The 18,727-nt window shown below is 39.9% G+C and overlaps 1 protein-coding gene across 9 annotated transcripts in view; it reads left to right on the plus strand.

The window, feature by feature from the left end:
• The window catches only part of TLR1 (toll like receptor 1), a 45,364-nt gene extending 27,649 nt beyond the window's left edge, over nt 1–17,715 (plus strand). For 2 of the 9 annotated variants that reach the window (XM_059923192.1, XM_059923191.1), the window contains 5 exons: nt 7,468–7,500; nt 7,809–7,903; nt 8,717–8,780; nt 13,574–13,680; nt 15,105–17,715. In XM_059923192.1, coding sequence (XP_059779175.1) covers nt 15,172–17,562 — 2,391 coding nt within the window. In that variant the 5' untranslated portion in view covers nt 7,468–7,500; nt 7,809–7,903; nt 8,717–8,780; nt 13,574–13,680; nt 15,105–15,171 and the 3' untranslated portion in view covers nt 17,563–17,715. The remainder of the gene's footprint in view (nt 1–7,467; nt 7,501–7,808; nt 7,904–8,716; nt 8,781–13,573; nt 13,681–15,104) is intronic. The other 7 variants (XM_059923189.1, XM_059923193.1, XM_059923195.1 and 4 more) reach the window with 5 other exon arrangements.
• The last annotated feature ends 1,012 nt before the right edge of the window (nt 17,716–18,727 follow it).

The raw sequence follows: 18,727 nt of genomic DNA on the forward strand, positions 1-18,727 counted from the left end.
TGCGCTCTAGAGCCTGCGAGCCACAACTACTGAAGCCTGCACATCTAGAGCCCGTGCTCCGCAACAAGAGAAGCCACCGCAATGAGAAGCCCGCGCACCACAAGGAAGAGTAGACCCCGCTCGCCACAACTAGAGAAAGCCCGTGCGCAGCAACAAAGACCCAACACAGCCAAAAATAAAATAAATAAAAAATAAATAAATTCATAAAAAAAGCAAACAACAACAAACTATGTCACACATTCTAAATGATCAAATATTTTAAAATGGTTCCAATATGTTTCCCACAAAATACTGTTGACAGTGAAAATATAGAATTTTGGCACTTTCAAATAGAATTAAACAAAACCTGTATTTTTGTCACATATGAAACCATACACGTTTCAGACATATGAAAGCTCTATCATAAGAGATCAGTTTGTTTTTTAGATAAAGATGTTCTATCTCCAGGAATCCTCTGTTTCCTCTTTTGAATTCTTCCAGTTGCAAGTAGCAGATACCAACTTGGGAAAGGGCGTATTTATTTCAAGGATACAGAAGTGTCTCATGGACCCACACAGATTCTGTCATATTCTTCCCTCTCTTTTTTTCTCCTGCCACCCCCAGCTGAGTCTGCAGGCCATCAGGGACAGAGTGTGCATGTTCCACTCTGTAACCTGGAGTATAGCATCTGCTGTCCCGACTAAGCCACCCATATCTCTCACCTGTACGACTGCAGTAAACTCACCGGCCTCCCTGCTTTTACTCTTGCCTCATACATTCTCCAAACAGCAATCAGAGTACTTATTTTTAAAGTATAAATTATTTTAAGCCACTCGCCTGCTTTAAACGTTCTAATGACCTCCCCTTGCAGCTAGAACAAAAGTCAAGCTCCTTGTCATGACCTGCTGTCATGGTGGTGGGTGAGGACGGGGATTGAGGAGTGGGGAACAGGGTTACCTGCCTCGTGACCATTATCGAGAAGAGTGGTGCAGGGGTCTGCTAAGGCTGCCCTGACAGAATACCACAGGCTGGGTGGCTTAAACCACAGAAATGTATTTCTCACAGTTCTGAAGTTCTGAAGTCCAAAAAAGGGAGAGATTGGCAGAGAAGATGGGATGGAGGGGTGTGAGAGCATGGCTAAGAGACAGTGACTGGATGACTGGGCTATAAATGGAGGAGAGAGTGAGTCTTAATGAGAACACAGAACACAACACTGGAAAAGGAGGAGGTCACTTTCTGTCTAGATTTCTGGAGATTGGTTTGATCAGAAGAGAATGAGAATAAATTACAGGCAGATAAAGAGACTTAAAGGGATTTCTAAAGCCACAGGGACTTTCTGTTTTTTGTTTGTTTGTTTGTTTGGACGCATGGCATGTGGGATCTTAGTTCCCAGACCAGGGATCGAACCCACGCCTCCTGCATTGGAAGCACGGAGTAAGGAATCTCAACAGAGTCAAGTCTAAATACGAAGTAATTTTTGTGAGCAGATTTCAGACATCTTCAGCCCTTTTGAGGTATTAACAGTGCACTCTAGCTTAACATTTGCAATCTCCAATTCCATCTAAAGGTCTTCTTTCCCCATATCATAGGGTGTAGCCTTACATCATAAACACTGGTATCTCAATGCTGCTGACTCTCTCACTGCCGCCCCTTTATGTATATGTACCTGGGAAATGTGAGGATGGGGTGATGGTGGGGATTGCACTGTCTGGTTCAACTGCTTTAGGAAGTGCTTGGCCTGAATTGTTGGGAGCTCTCCTTAGAATATGGGGTAAGTAACACTTCCTAGTCCTTGGTTTTGGACCCAAGTCATAGTAAAAGTTCCAGTCAACACCCTATACCATAATCAGTAGAACCAACAGACGAGAAGGGAAACCAAAATTGTCAGTAGGCTATTGAATTATATGGCAGATGAACAACCTAAAAATCTATTCTAAATTTGGATTAAATAATCATTTTAAAAAGACATATCAAAAAAAATAAAAATGAAAAAGACATATTCATAGCAATAGGCAGAGAAAAATGGTATGGATTTATGTCAGTTGGTTCAGAGAGTTCACTTCATGGAATGTATCCTAAGGAAATAATTGCTCATACACACCCTAAGAAAATGGATGAACATGCTGCTTATTGCAGAGTTGTTTATGTTAATAATGTGAAGTTTGGAGACAACTTAAAAAGATTGCTTGAATACACTGTTAATTAAAATATTTTAAAAATACATTGTAAATAAAATGGAATATTATTCAGCCAATAATAACAAAGCTGTAGGTGGATATTTACTGATATAAACAGACATTTACGATGTATTATGGATTAAGAAAAGCAGATTACAAAACAGAATACTTGGTCCAGTGCCATCTGAGGGGGTGGGTGTGTGTGTGTGTGTGTGTGTGTGTGTGTGTGTATGTAAACTGTACAAACTTACTGAATAGCAATTTGGCAACAGGCATCAAGAGCCTAAAGCATGTTTATATATATATTAAAAAGTCTTCATGGTTGCTCCAAAAATGATGTTGGTGTATCTCTATATGGTAAGTTATTATTGATTTGAAATTTTGTTTTTATTTATTCATATTTCCTGTTTTCTTCAGTAAACATTTATTACTTGGATAATAAAAAAATCAAATTAACTAAAAAATTATGTTTGAGGAGAACATATACACATATATTTATCTGACCTTGTTATGAAGAAGAACACTCTAAACCTAAAAGGAACATATAGCAGTAGTCTGCTGGAGCTGGTTTGTACACACTTGTGAGAACCAGTGGTTAAATATTCAGAAATTTTGCAGGCAGGTCAGTTGGTAGCTAGAAATCAGCTATACTGGAAATACTTACACCATAGATATTGGCAAGTGCTAAAAAATCAGGCTTTTTATTTTTGTTTTGTAACCTGGTTCACCAGCACACAACTAACTGACAGTAGCAGCAAAGAGAAAGTCAACTTACCTGTTTATATAAAAAGTTATGTATTTATTGGTTCAAAAGATCATGAGATAAAAAGATAAACAATGAGCGAAGATGTTTGCAAAAAGTTTGATGGAGGGTTAGTGTCAGTAACATAAAAGAGAATATATAATTAAATAGTAAAATCATAACCCTGATATAGGCAATGATGTGAACAAGTAATTCACAAAAGTGATAGAAATTATCAATAAACATGAAAAACCATCCAAGACATTTATTTACTCCTTCCAGGAATTTATCCTAAGCCAACAGTAAAAAACTTGGACCAAGATTGTGTACAAAGTTGCTGGTTAACATTTCGTGAAGCTAAAAGACCCTCAGGTCAGTAGCTAGAGACAGGCTGGCCTTAGCCTAAGATTTACTCAGGTGGCAACTCAAAAAAAAATTGCTGGAAAATTTTAAGTCGTTAAGGGAGAATTAATTAAATGCTAAATGTCCTAGTGATGTCATTTTTCATTCCCAGCCAGCTTCATTGGGCACAGTTTGAACTCTAGGGTCAGGTGGGAGAGAGGAATTGTGCTTTCTGTCAGGAAAATAGGGAGGGAAGGAAGGAATGGAACACAGTTGTGAGTACAGCTGACCCTTGAAAAAGATGAGTTTGAACTGCACTGGTCCACTTACACACAGATATTTTTTCAATAAATATGTACTACAGTACTACACTATTTGCAGTTGGTTGAATCCAAGGATGCGGAACCGCAGCTACAAAGGGCCAACTGTAAAGTTATAATCATATTAGGCACCCTTAACACCTGCTTTGTTCAAGGGTCAACTGTACTAACTCCGCTGGGAGAGGCATCTCCCAAACTAAGACACTGTGGTCAGAGCATTTGTTTTCTTCCTTGTTGATTAAGAAACAATACTCTGCCTCTTCCGGAAAAATAACACTCACAAACTAGAAACAGATGGGAACTTCCACAACCTGATAAAAAGCATAGATGGAAAACTCACAGCTAACATCATACTTAATGGTTCTCAAAGCTCTTCCCTAACATTTGGAGCCAGATGAGGGTGTCTGCTCACACCACTTCCATTCCACATTGTACTGGGAGTGCCAGCCAGGGCAGTTAGGCAAGAACATATTATAAAAGGTATCCATCTTGGAAAGGAAGAAGATGACATTTTGCAGATGACATGATTTTAATTGCAGAAAATACTTAGGAATCCACTAAAAAACCATTAGAACTAATAAACAAGTTCAGCAAATTTGCAAAGAAGATATACAAATGGCTAATCTACACATGAAAAGATGCTCAACATCATTAGGTATCAAGGAAATGCAAGTTAAAACCATAATGAGGTACTGCTTCATTCCCAGTAAGAAGGTTATAAGAAAAGTCAGATGATAAGTGTTAGCAAGGATGTGGAGAAACTGGAGCCCTTATACACTGTTGGTGGAAAGGTAAAATGGTGCAGCTAGCCTGGAACTCCTCAAAAGACTAAACACAGTTACCATACGACGCAGCAAGTCCATGCCTAAGTATCTAAGTATATACCCAAGAGAGAGTATGTCTACCAAAAACTTGTACATGAATGTTTATATATTCATAAGAGCCATAAGTGTAAACAACCCAAATATCCATCAGCTGATGAATGGATAAATAAAATGTGGTATATCCATACAAAGGAAAGTTATTTAGCAACAAAAAAATGAAATCCTGATACATGGTTCAACATGGATGGATCTTGAAAACACTAGTCTAAGTGAAAAAAAAAAAAAACCACACAAAGAACCACTTATAATATGATTCCATTTATATGAAGTATCCAGAATAGGCAAATCTATAGAGATTAGTACAATCTATAGTGGTTGTCTAGGTCTGAGGCAAATGGAGCATTGGAGGGTGACAGCTAAGGGGTGTGGTTCTTTTCAGGGTGATGAAAATGTTCTAAATTGCTTGTAATGGTTGCACAGTTCTGTGAATTTATCTGAAGTCACTGAATTGTACACTTTAAATGGGTGAAATTTTTTATGGTATATGAATTATATCTCAATAAAACTTTTGTTTAAAAAAAACAAACAACAAGTACAGGTCACATCTAATTGGCAGAATATTTACATTGCCCTGGATCCAAAAAGAAACACCTGGGTATGGAATCAAGAGTGGGCAGAAACTGCTATTGAGAGAAGTAAAGAGGTGCCTAGAGTCTAAGACATGGAACCTCTGTTTTAAGTTAGCTCTTTGAGCTGCTGTTGACTGGACTTAGGCTTGTACTTATTTGCATGGCTGTGATAACTCCATCTAGACTCGGGCCATCCAATATGGTAGAGCCACTAGCCACGTGTGCCCATTGAACACCTGAAATGTGGGGAGCCCAGATGAGATGGGCTGTGAATGTAGAACACACACTGGATTTTGAAGACTTAGAATGAAGAATATTATATATGATATCTTATTAATAATGTTTTATATTGATGGCACGTTAAAATGATATTTTGGATATATTGGGTTAAATAAAATAGTTTAAAAAGTTAACAGAAAGCATGTTCTTTGAGAATTAAAGTTTTTCCTTAGGAGAGGTGGATATATCAATGCCTGGGTGTACATGATTACAAGTATGTTTGTCCCCTGGTTACCTATTACACGGGTCCCCAACTCCCGGGCTGTGGACTGCTACCGGTCCGCAGCCTCTTAGGGACCGAGCCGCATAGCAGGAGGTGCGTGGCGGGCAAGCGAGTGAAGCTTCGTCTGCCGCCCCCCACCACTCCCCATCGCTCCCCACTGCTCCCCACCGCTGGCATTACCGCCTGAACCGTCCCCCACCCACCCACTTCTGTGGAAAAATTGTCTTCCACGAAACCAGTCCCTGGTGCCAAAAACGGTTGGAGACTGCTGACCTATTGGATAATAGGGAGAAAAAAAAAGAGGCGGGTGGGCAACTCAGAGTGGGGATGAGCTTGAAGGGAAACACAGGACTTTTTGAGTGCTAAAGTGCTTTCTTTCTGCCCTGCTGACTTCCCTGTCCTGGGCATTAGTTTCTAGATTTGGTTCACAAAGTCAAATGCCTTTTGGGAGCCAGGAACTGAATTGTTAATCAAAGAGCACCCTTATCTCCAGTTATGGACCTGGGGGAAGTAATGATAAGTGAGAGTGGAGGGGGGAGGACGTTCATTCTTTCAGTCACAGAAATATATTTATAGACATGCCTCCCCCTTAAACAAATTGTGAGGGGATAGGAGGAAACAGAGAGAGACAGAATAGTACAAGTCAAAAAGCATCTCAGGGTTCTTAGGGAAGTTGACTTTGCTTGCTGTGGGAGAAAAGCTGATTCCAGCAAGAACTGCATCCAGCTTGTACAGGACATCATGCAGCACCAGGCTGAGCACAAGTTCAGAGGAAGACAGCTAGCTAGCATTTCTTAGCTTTATTTGCCCATTTGTTATTTTGTTACTGTTGTTCTTTTAAAAGACCAGAGTGGAATTATCAGGTTGGATTCCTTGAGCATGCCGACAACAGCAACGAACCCACAGGAAATGTCTTAGACCTTATCGGAGAAAAGAGATTGTTAGCTAGCGTGTTTTTCACATGGAGATTTCAAAAATCGCTTTTTGAAGAAAGTTTGAAATATCCATGGAAAAAAATGTGAGCACCAGATTTTCTCTGAAAACCAGTTTGTCAGAAAAGACATGATTAGCATCCATTTGGTAAAAGCCCATGAGTGATCTTCTCTATGAATGAGTTTTAGCAAAACTTTTATCTTGACCCCTCCCTCTTCCCACTTTCAGCCACCTTTAATAGTGGCCTGATCAAAAGCCAATTAGATGGACTTCCCTGGTGGCACAGTGGTTAAGAATCCGTCTGCCAATGCAGGGGACACAGGTTCGAGCCCTGGTCCGGGAAGATCCCACATGCCATGGAGCAACTAAGCCCGTGCGCCACAACTACTGAGCCTGTGCTCTAGAGCCCGTAAGCCACAACTACGGAGCCCACGTGCCACAACTACTGAAGCCCGCGCGCCTAGAGCCCATGCTCCTCAATGAAAGAAGCAACCGCAATGAGAAGCTCGCGCACCGCAACGAAGAACAGCCCCCGCTCACCACAACCAGAGAAAACCTGCGTGCGGCCACAAAGACCCAGCACAGCCAAAAATAAATAAACAAATAAATAAATAAATAAGTTTATATGTATATAAAAAAGGCAATAAGATAAGCAAAACACCTGGAATACTTCAGACCAGGACCCCTACCTCCACCAGCACAGCATTTCGAATTCAGCCAATAAATCATCTGTGGATTATTAGCACCACCTCCTTCACTTCCTTAGTGTAGACAATAGTGAACTAACTGTAGTGAAGGAGAGCCACGGAGAGGCAATTCTATCTTAATGCAGGTCTAGCAATTAACCCGCAGACCGTTCTCTACATTGAACAGGAGAAAATAGGTTTACACTGACTGTGTAATGTAATTTCAGTGGGCTTCAGTAGGTGGCGTGAAAGAGCTTCCCCACCCCAACCCCAAACATTAAACGTGGTTACCAGTGAAATAAATGTTTGAGGAAGTACTTGATTTTCCTACAGACTACCAACAGGACAGAGGAACAGGGCGTCTTGGTAAGCGACATCTTTTTAAATTCTATAAAATAAAATTATGGTATAATGAGTCGTTAGACACAGAAATCTCGAACATCTCTATGATTAAGTCCTGGGTGTTTTTGTAAGTGGTTTATTTCTGATATGTACTTATTTATCAGCTCCTTGTCCTAAGTCAGAGAAAGGGTTTTTGTGTGTGTGTGTGTGTGTGTGTGTGTTATTTTTTCCTGAATGAACCTCATCTCAGGCGTGATTTGCTTTTAGGAGATATGTTTCAGTTGGGAGATGAACATTGGGGTCACAAACGTCTCCTCATGGGTTTCTTCTAGAGCTGCGAGGTGTTGATTTCAGGTGACCCTGCTCTTCATCCTGTCCTCTCCGTTTATCTCTTCGCAGTGATGTTGCTGAGGACAATGGGTTACAGGTAAATTACTCCCGGAGGCCGTGCTGCCGAATGACTCCTCTGTTTTTTATGGGCAGGTTCATTGGAGTTTTTTCTCTGGGCTGTTTCCACAAGCTATTTATTTTATTTTTTTTTTCTGTTTTCTCAGACCACTGAAACTATCGTGGGGTGCTACTAGTCAGGGGGAATTGCAGGTTTTGAAAATGTTTCCCAGGCTACCCCCAATTGGATCCAAAGAGTTGTGACTGCATCTTTACAACAGAAAGCGAAAGTTCACAAAACCACATAGGAAACAAAGCAGAAAATCTCTTGACCTGGTTCTGATCCTTTCAGCCTGTGGTTAATAGCTAGTTGCCCTGGTGCAAAGAAAACTCTCAATAAATATTTGTGGGACTGAACTTAATGAGCCAGATTGTATGAGTATTAGCTATTAAGATAAGTCAAAGTCCTGACAGGATGCCCCCAAAGTCTTCAAACAAAGGCGATTCACATGTATTGATGCATTGGATCATAAAAGGTGAAGCTAAACCTATCATAATCATGAAAATAGACATAAACACACCTGGAGATATTTTTATACTTTCTGATTAAAGCACCCTATTACTAATCAACTTTGCAAATAATAACTTTATTTGGCAATAAAATAGTTTTGAGTTTCTACTACAGATGAGATTCAGTGCTGGTCATTAGGACTTTGACAAAAAATATTGATTTTTCACTGATCTAGCAAGTTTAACATATACAATTTGTAGCTCCTGTAAGTGCCTAAAAGTCAGTTCCTCTTGTATGCAACACTTTGACTTCTTAATTATAGAATTTTTTTTTTTTTTTAAGGCAAGAAGTGGATTTATTTAGAGAGAAACACACTCCGCAGACAGAGTGTGGGCCATCTCAGAAGGTGAGAAAGACACCAGGGTATGGGGTTGTCAGTTTTTATAGGGGTGGGTAATTTCATAGGCTAATGAGTGGGAGGAGTATTCCAGCTATTTTGGGAAGGGGCGGGGATTTCCAGGAATTGGGCCACCACCAGTTTTTGATCCTTGTGGTCCGTCTTGGAACTGTCTTGGTGCCTGTGGGTGTGTCATTTAGCTTGCTGATGTGTTACAGTGAGCATATACTGAGGCTCAAGGTCTAGTGGAAGTTGACTTGTCCGCCATCTTGGACCCATTTTGTTCTAATCAGTTTATGTCATGTCCTTGGGCTATGTCATTCTTTCAAAGGTTTGTGCCCTGCCCCCTTCCCTCCTGTTTCATACCCCCCTCAGAGATTTTACTCCCATATTCTTATGGGAAGCAGAAGGGCAATGTTCCGTCTTCTGTAAGTGCTTCAACGCTGAGTAGGGGCGTTGACCTTGCCTGTCAGAGTAAAAATCTCTGGATGCCTGATCTAGGGGCCCCAGGGGCAGGACAGCTCCTCGTTTCAAGTCAGTAAGGGCTGGAATCCTCACATAGCCATCACCTTGGTGTGGAACCGTTGTAACTGCTTCCGTAGCCTTTCTGTGAATCTCCTTGATCATGAAGCATTTTTTGTAATAGCATCAGAGTACAAAAATATCTATAAATGACAAAAGACTTAAAAGGCATGGTTAAACATCTGATTACAGTGTAATCGATAAAGAATCTTGATTACAATAACCAGAATTATGAATGATTACATTTAACTTAACATACCGAATAATCCTAGTTAAATATTTCTCTTTAAGATACCTCAGGGGCCCTCTAAAGTTAGCTGGAAATCAAAAGAAACTTAATTAAAATTTGACATTTGGGAAGTTTGTCAAAAAGTTTTAAAACTTTTTGTAAAATAAGATCATAGGTCACTGTGAGACAATACGTATTCCTTAACTAAAGTTACAAAAGATCGCAAAAACAAATACAGATCACTTAAAGGTAAAGACACTCATACTATCTGTTATTAAAATCAGCATTTCAAGAAAACTCTGGAGGGAGAAACCAAATCCAGACTTGTCCCAGCCCACTCCCAACAAAATCCATTTACCCAACTAAATGTAATCCAATCCTAGAAAATCCTGATCATGTATAACTCTTTTCAGTATTTTTCATTCTTCACACCATTTTTACTAAAAACACTTTTCTTAAAAGTTTTTTTCACGTTGAGTTACTTGTCTTGTTGACAAATTTGTAACAGATAGAATAAGATCTTATTTGACCTCTAATAAACCTAGGTACAGGACTTCCCTGGTGCAGTGGTTAAGAATCCGCCTGCCAATGCAGGGGACATGGGTTCGAGCCCTGGTCCGGGAAAACTCCACATGCCACGGAACAACTAAGCCCGTGCACCACAACTACTGCGCCTGCGCTCTAGAGCCCATGAGCCAAAACTACTGAGCCCGCATGCCACAACTACTGAAACCCATGCACCTAGAGCCCGTGCTCCGGAACAAGAGAAGCCACCGCAATGAGAAGCCCACACACCGCAAGGAAGAGTAGCCTCCGCTCACCGCAACTAGAGAAAGCCGGTGTGCAGCAACGAAGACCCAATGCAGCCATAAATAAATAAATAAATAAATAAATGTATGGGGAAAAAAGCTTAAAAAAAAAACACCTAGTTACAACAGAAGTATTATACTTAACATTGATGACTCTTACATGTCTATATTAATCAAACCAACAAGCTTAAGCCACCTTCAATACCAGATATCAGTTTAGTAGTGAACATTATCCAGATAACATGAACCTGAAATTCATTCTGGCCAGATTATTTTCTATTTCTGAGTATTTATATAAGCACTTAATTTTTTTTTAAGCCTATTAAGTAGAGCTCTTTTACAAATTCATTTTTCGCAATATCATACACCTACAACACACATACAGATACATATGAACACACAAACAAACACAGAGGCCTTCTAGTACCCATTTCAAAATTTCAGCCCTCAGCCAGGTATAACATAAAAGCCATCAGTTACAAGGGGCTGGATTCAAACTGGGCTTGTAGCAGATGGAACAAACCCTTTTTACTAGTGTTTACAGAAAAGGCACTTAAGATTTCTATTTATCCTTGACAAGTCAAGTTCTAAATTACTTTACCCTCTTTTAAAAAATTTCCATTTAAAAAGATGTCAGAGATTAGGGTTCCTGAGAAGACCACATAGGATATTTGCTTCTCAAAGGTACAGGCAAGTTCCTCCTAGGATGACTTTGTTTCCCCTTTGTTTAATACTTTCAAGCCTCTTAAGATAAATAGGGAAGGCTTTGGGAGTGGCAAAAGGATTGGTGGGTTTTGGATTATTTTTGGAACCACACCTCTGGTCCTGTAAAGACTACATTTGTAAAACAAGGACAGTTTTGTTTTCCTTTTCAAAGAATTGGGTGGTTACCTCAATGATATTGAAGGACTGACATACCCATTCGCCTATGTTGGAAAGTTTTACTTTTCCTCATTTAGCTTAAGGGAGAAGGCCTCTTCCAAAATTCCTATCAGGGTCTGAATATCAGCTATGGTCAGTTTAGTCAGACCAGTGGCCTCCTATTTTGTTAATCTACTTACAAACATTTTTGAAGATCTTCCTTAGGTTTAAGAAATTTGTACCTTATATTTAGACACTGTATAACCCTTTTTACTTAATAATCACTGTCTGGATATCTTTGGCCAAGCCCGGAACCTCGATATTGCACATTCCAGGGTCTACTAAGGCTTCTATTTTAGCTTCAGATTTTATCTGTTCCTTTTTGCTTTTTGTTAGAACCATTTGGTGATGAGGGTGGTTCCCTTGCCCCTCGAGAAAGAGTGGCCCCTAACTTAGTTAACAAATGTCTTCCCATTAAAGGGATGGGACAGTCAGGCATAAACGGAAAGGAATGTAAAAAGAGCTGGCCATTGATCTTCTCAGTTGTAATACGATGGTTTCATAAACTGAGTGCTTCAAATAATGACTATAAATGAAAGGGCAGAATGGAGGTTGAGCAAATAGAAGATATTTGAGTCAACTAATTAAGCTAGATAGAAAACTGAAGCCATGCTTTCATTAAATGCTTGAAGACAGGCAGTTTTGATACTGACCAGGGTTCTTGGCCTTCCCCAATAAATAGAAATTGACCAGACGCCAGACAGGAAATTCAGGCAAGGCTTTATTGGGGCCCCTGCCGCAGCAGACGGGAGCAAGAACAAGTAACAGTTTCCCTTGCTTGCTGGCCCGAGGTGGGGTGGGGTGAGCTGGTTCCTTATATGGGGGTGAGGTTAGGGGTGTGTCCAGGGGGTCGCTGGAGGGGTGGCTTGGTGGTTTGCCCGCCCCTTTGTGGTGCTGTGTGCAGGGGGCATGCGCAGTACTCTGCTTTTGCTCCAGGCTCTTTAGAAGCGGCAGCTGGGCCTTTTTGGTCTTTTTGTGTCTTTTGTCCAGAATTTGCCCCAACTTTACATGCACGCAGTTATTTTTAGTCCCTTAGAGTTGTTTTGTTTTTTTTTGTTGCTTGAGGAGTCATTTGTCCAGATGCAAGCACTGCAGCACTGCCACAGAGGGTCCCAGGTCCCAGCCTGTCTCAGTTTCATAAATTTAAATTTGTTGTGATGGTTGCCGTTGTTAAGGAAACAAGGACAGCTTTCATCTTGCTTGTGATGGGTTCACTGTGTGCTAAGCGCTCACGTCTGTGTGTGGGATCCTGTCTCTGCCCTTGTCTCTCCCGTCACACGCTGTGCACCATACCTGACGGTGCTGACCACTGCTTCCTTGAACTCTGGAGTTTGGCCAGAAAGTTAAAAGATCCCCAGATTTGGATTCAGGTTTAGGAATAAGTAGGGAAACCCACTCGAGCCATAAGCCCAAACCACTTTTACTTCAATATAGCTTATACAGGATGGTTCTGTTCTGAGATATTAGGCACTGGCCCAGGCAGTAATTGAGTAGTATTTTTATTCTCATTGAAATATTTCTCCTTGTATGAGTAGCTCTTTCAGGAAGCTAGAGAGGAAGACTTGGGACATGTCTGGGTCTTTCAGCCAAATACAATCAATGACATAAAAATACCACCTTTACTTTTATTTTTTAATTAATTTTATTTTATTTATTTTTGGCTGCGTTGGGTCTTCGTTGCTGTGCGTGGGCTTTCTCCAGTTGCGGCGAGCGGGGGCCACTCTTCGTTGCGGTGCGCGGGCTTCTCATTGCGGTGGCTTCTCTTGTTGCGGAGCACGGGCTCTAGGCACGCGGGCTTCAGTAGTTGTGGCACGAGGGCTCAGTAGTTGTGGTGCACGGGCTTAGTTGCTCCTTGGCATGTGGGATCTTCCCAGACAAGGGCTCGTACCTGTGTCCCCTACATTGGCAGGATTCTTTTATTTATGGAATTTTTGAATTTTATTTTATTTTTTATACAGCAGGTTCTTATTAGTTGTCTATTTTATACGTATTAGTGTATATATGTCAATCTCAATCTCCCAATTCATTCCACCAGCACCACCCCTCCCCCCACCACTTTTGGTTGGAATGGTGAATGGGATTGTTTCCTTAATTTCTCTTTTTGATCTTTCGTTGTTAGTATATAGGAATGCAAGAGATTTCTGTGCATTAATTTTGTGTCCTGCAACTTTTACCAAATTCATTGATTAGCTCTAGTAGTTTTCTGGTGGCATCTTTAGGATTCTCTATGTATAGGATCATGTCATCTGCAAACAGTGACAGTTTTACTTCTTCTTTTCCAGTTTGTATTCCTTTTATTTATTTTTCTTCTCTGATTGCAGTGGCTAGGACTTCCAAAACTATGTTGAATAAGAGTGGCGAGAGTGGACATCCTTGTCTTTTGAATAAGACCAAAGTTAGGCACCAAACTATGTGCAGGTAACAAAAGGTAATGCAAAAAGAATCCTAATTCAACCACACAGGGATGGAACTCTCAAAAAAGCCATGGGGAGGTACATATCAAATGTAGAAAGTACACCAGCTGTGAAGCCTAGCTTGAGCTCTAAAGGATCTTGGGGAGGTTGGGGTCAGAGGACTCCCCTTGAATGTGTAAAGCCATCTGTATTAGCTTCCTGTGGCTGTTGTAACCAGTTACCATAAACTTGGTGGCTTATAACAACAGAAGCTTGTTCTCTCATAGATGTGGAGGCCAGAAGTCTAAATTCAGGGCGTCAGCAGAGCTGCACTCTCTCCAGAGCCTCTCCGGCTTCTGGTGGCTCTCTGGCTATTGGCATTCCTTGCCTTGTGGGTGTATCATTCCACTCTCTGCCTTCATATGGCCCTCTTCATATCTTCATATGGCCTTCTTCTCCATGTCTTTGTTGTCTCTGTCAAATATTCCTCTGCCTTTCTCTTTATAATTAATTTTTTATGCTTAAAAATTATAATTATTATTTTTAACTGAAATGTAGTTGATGTATTGCATAATGATTTGACATTTGAATACATTATGGAATGATCACCACGATATGTTTAGTAACCATCTGTCCCCATACAGAGTTATTGCAATATTATTGACCATATTCCTCATGCTGTATGTTACATCCCCGTAACTTATTTATTATATAACTGGTGATTTGTACCTCTTAATCCCCTTCACCTATTGCTCCCACCCTCCATCCACCTCCCCACTGGCACACATTTATTCTCTGTATCTATGAATCTGTTTTCATTTTGTTCGTTTTGTTTTTTAGATTCCACATAAAAGTGAGATCATGTGGTTTTTGTCTTTCTCTGTCTGACTTATTCCACTTAGCATAATACCTTCTAGATCTATCCATGTTGTTGCAAATGGCAAGATTTCATTTTTTTTTTTAGTGGCTGAGTAATATTCCATTGTATATGTATACCACATCTTTATCTTTTGTCTATTGATGAACACTTAGGTTGCTTCCATATCTTGGTTATTGTAAATAATGCTCCCCCTTTCTCTTGTAAGGATAATTGTCATTGGATTTAGAGACCACCTAGATAATCCAGGATGATCTTCTCAAGATTCTTAACTTAACTATCTCTACAAATACCCTTTTTCTAAATTAGATAACATTCAGTTAGGAGATTAGGACATGGTTAGGAGGCAGACATATCTTTTTTGGGGAGAGAGTCACCATTCAGCCCATTACGTATCCATATTAAAAGTTATTTGATTAGAGATAGTATAATTGTTTATAAATATGTATATTTTCCTGGTTTCAGGTTGTGTGACTCCAAATAATGTAAACTTCATTTAATGAGTCTCTAGTAAAAAATGTTTAATGTCAGCCATGCCTAATTTAATACAGTCAATTAATGTTGATTTTTTTTTTCCCCTAGGATCTGTATCTGTATCAAGATGCTCTGAAGAATAGCAGCTACCCTTAGGATTGTTTACTGTTACAAAATGACTAAAACGAATTCTAGTATCTTCCATTTTGCCATCATCTTCATACTAATACTTGAGATCAGAACCCAGTTATCTAATGAAAGTGAATTTTTAGTTGACAGATCAAAAACAGGTCTTACCCATGTTCCCAAAGACCTATCCCTGAACACAACAATCTTAGATATATCACAAAACTACATTTCTGAACTTCGGACTTCTGACATCATATCACTATCAAAGCTGAAGATTTTGATAATTTCTCATAATAGAATCCAGTATCTTGACATGAGTGTTTTCAGATTCAACCAAGAACTGGAATACTTGGATTTGTCCCACAACAAGCTGGAGAAGATTTCTTGCCACCCTACTCTGAACCTCAAGCACTTAGACCTCTCATTTAATGCATTTGATGCTCTGCCCATATGCCAAGAGCTTGGCAACATGTCTCAACTAGAATTTCTGGGGTTGAGTGCCACACAGTTACAAAAATCCAGCATGCTGCCGATTGCTTATTTGCACATCAGTAAGGTTTTACTGGTCTTAGGAGACACTTATGGGGAAAAAGAAGACCCTGAGAGCCTTCGAGACCTTAACACCCAGAGTCTGCACATTGTTTTCCCCACAAGAAATGAATTCCATTTTATTTTGGATGTGTCAGTCAGCACCGCCGTAAGTCTGGAACTGTCTAATATCAAATGTGTGCTAGATGATAATGGGTGTTCTTCTTTCCAAAATGTTCTGTCAAAACTTCAAAAGAATTCAAGGTTATCAAATCTTACTTTAAACAACATTGAAACAACTTGGAATTCCTTCTTTATGATCCTCCAGTTGGTTTGGCATACAAACATCAAGTATTTCTCAATTTCAAATGTGAAACTACAAGGTCGCGTTGACTTCAGCGATTTTGATTATTCTGGTACTTCACTGAAGACCTTGTCTATACACCAAGTTGTCAATGATGTGTTCAGCCTTCCACAAGGTTATATCTATAAAATCCTTTCAAATATGAACATCCAGCATCTCACAGTGTCTGCTGCACACATGGTCCACATGGTCTGCCCATCCCAAATTAGCCCACTTCTGTATTTGAATTTTTCCAACAATCTCTTAACAGACATGGTTTTTAGAAACTGTGCAAACTTGGCTAATTTGAAGACACTCAGTTTACAAATGAATCAGTTAAAAGAACTTGCAAATATAGTTCATATGACCAAGGAGATGAAGTCTCTACAACAATTGGATGTTAGCCAGAATTCCCTAAAGTATGATGAAAGTGAAGGAAATTGCCCTTGGACCAGAAGTTTATTAAGTTTAAATATGTCTTCAAATATACTTACTGACTCTGTTTTCAGATGTTTACCTCCCAGGGTCAAAGTTCTTGATCTCCACAATAACAGGATAAGGAGCATCCCTATAGATGTCACCAGTCTAGAAACTTTGCAAGAACTCAATGTTGCTTCCAATTCTTTAGCCCACCTTCCTGGATGTGGTACCTTTAGCAGCCTTTCCATACTGATCATTGACTATAATTCAGTCTCCAACCCATCAGCTGATTTCTTCCAGAGCTGCCAGAAGATTAGGTCCCTAAAAGCAGGGAACAATCCATTCCAGTGTACATGTGAGTTAAGAGACTTTATCCAAAGCATATGCCAAGTATCAAGTGAAGTGGTAGAGGGTTGGCCTGATTCTTATAAGTGTGATTATCCAGAAAGCTATAAGGGAACCCCACTAAAGGACTTCCATGTATCTCAATTATCCTGCAACACAGCTCTGCTGATTGTCACCATTGGGGTCTCTGGGCTGGTGTTTGCTGTTACAGTGACTGTCCTCTGTATCTACTTGGATCTGCCCTGGTATCTCAGGATGGTGTGTCAGTGGACCCAGACCCGGCGCAGGGCTAGGAATGTACCCTTAGAAGAACTCCAAAGAACTGTCCAGTTCCATGCTTTTATTTCATATAGTGGGCATGATTCTGCCTGGGTGAAGAATGAATTAATACCAAACCTAGAAAAAGAAGATATAAGAATTTGTCTCCATGAGAGAAACTTTGTTCCTGGCAAGAGCATCATGGAAAATATCATAAACTGCATTGAGAAAAGTTACAAGTCCATCTTTGTTTTGTCTCCCAACTTTGTCCAGAGTGAGTGGTGCCATTATGAACTCTATTTTGCCCATCACAATCTCTTCAATGAAGGATCTAATAACTTAATCCTGATCTTGCTGGATCCCATTCCACAGTATTCCATTCCTAGCAGCTATCACAAACTCAAAGCTCTCATGGCACAGAGAACTTATTTGGAATGGCCCAAGGAGAAGAGCAAACATGGACTTTTTTGGGCTAATCTAAGAGCATCCATTAATATTAAACTGATGGACAAAGCAAAAGAAATAAGTCACACACAAATCTAAAAATATTCCTCTGCTGCATTCGGAAAAAATGTTGCTGCTTTTAGAAGCTCCAGCAATGACCTTGTTTTGCATCAATATGGATATAAACATGATTCTGAATTTAGGATGTAGATAAAAATGTGTATGTCCTTTCAGGCCCCAGTTCCCCATGTATATGTGGTAATAAATTTGATGAAATGTTATAATTTCTATTTAAACAGTTAATTTCTACCACATGAGGGATTCACCTATTTCTTTTTTTTTTTTTTTGTATTTTTGAATTTTATTTTATTTATTTTTTTATACAGCAGGTTCTTATTAGTTACCTATTTTTTTTTAACATCTTTATTGGAGCATAATTGCTTTACAATGGTGTGTTAGTTTCTGCTTTATAACAAAGCAAATCAGCTATGCATATACATATATCCCCATATCTCCTCCCTCTTACATCTCCCTCCCACCCTCTCTATCCCACCCCTCTAGGTGGTCACAAAGCACCGAGCTGATCTCTCTGTGCTATGTGGCTGCTTCCCACTAGCTATCTATTTTACATTTGGTAGTATATGTAAGTCCATGCCACTCTCTCACTTCATCCCAGCTTACCCTTCCCCCTCCCCGTGTCCTCAAGTCCATTCTCTATGTCTGCGTCTTTATTCCTGTCCTGCCCCTAGGTTCTTCAGAACCTTTTTTTTCTTTTATAGATTCTGTATATATGTGTTAGCATACGGTATTTGTTTTTCTCTTTCTGACTTACTTCACTCTGTATGACAGTCTCTAGGTCCATCCACCTCACTACAAATAACTCACTTTCATTTCTTTTTATGGCTGAGTAATATTCCATTGTATATATGTGCCACATCTTCTTTATCCATTCATCTGTCGTGGACACTTAGGTTACTTCCATGTCCTGGCTATTGTGAATAGAGCGGCAATGAACATTGTGGTACATGACTCCTTTTGAATTATGGTTTTCTCAGGGTATATGCCCGGTAGTGGGATTGCTGGTTCATATAGTAATTCTATTTTCAGTTTTTTAAGGAACCTCCATACTGTTCTCCATAGTGGCTGTATCAATTTACATTCCCACCAACAGTGCACGAGGGTTCCCTTTTCTCCACACCCTCTCCAGCATTTATTGTTTGTAGATTTTCTCATGATGTCCATTCTAACTGGTGTGAGGTGATCC

This window comes from Balaenoptera ricei, chromosome 5 (assembly GCF_028023285.1).
Source record: "Balaenoptera ricei isolate mBalRic1 chromosome 5, mBalRic1.hap2, whole genome shotgun sequence".
In the NCBI taxonomy this organism is placed as follows: Eukaryota; Metazoa; Chordata; class Mammalia; order Artiodactyla; family Balaenopteridae; genus Balaenoptera; species Balaenoptera ricei.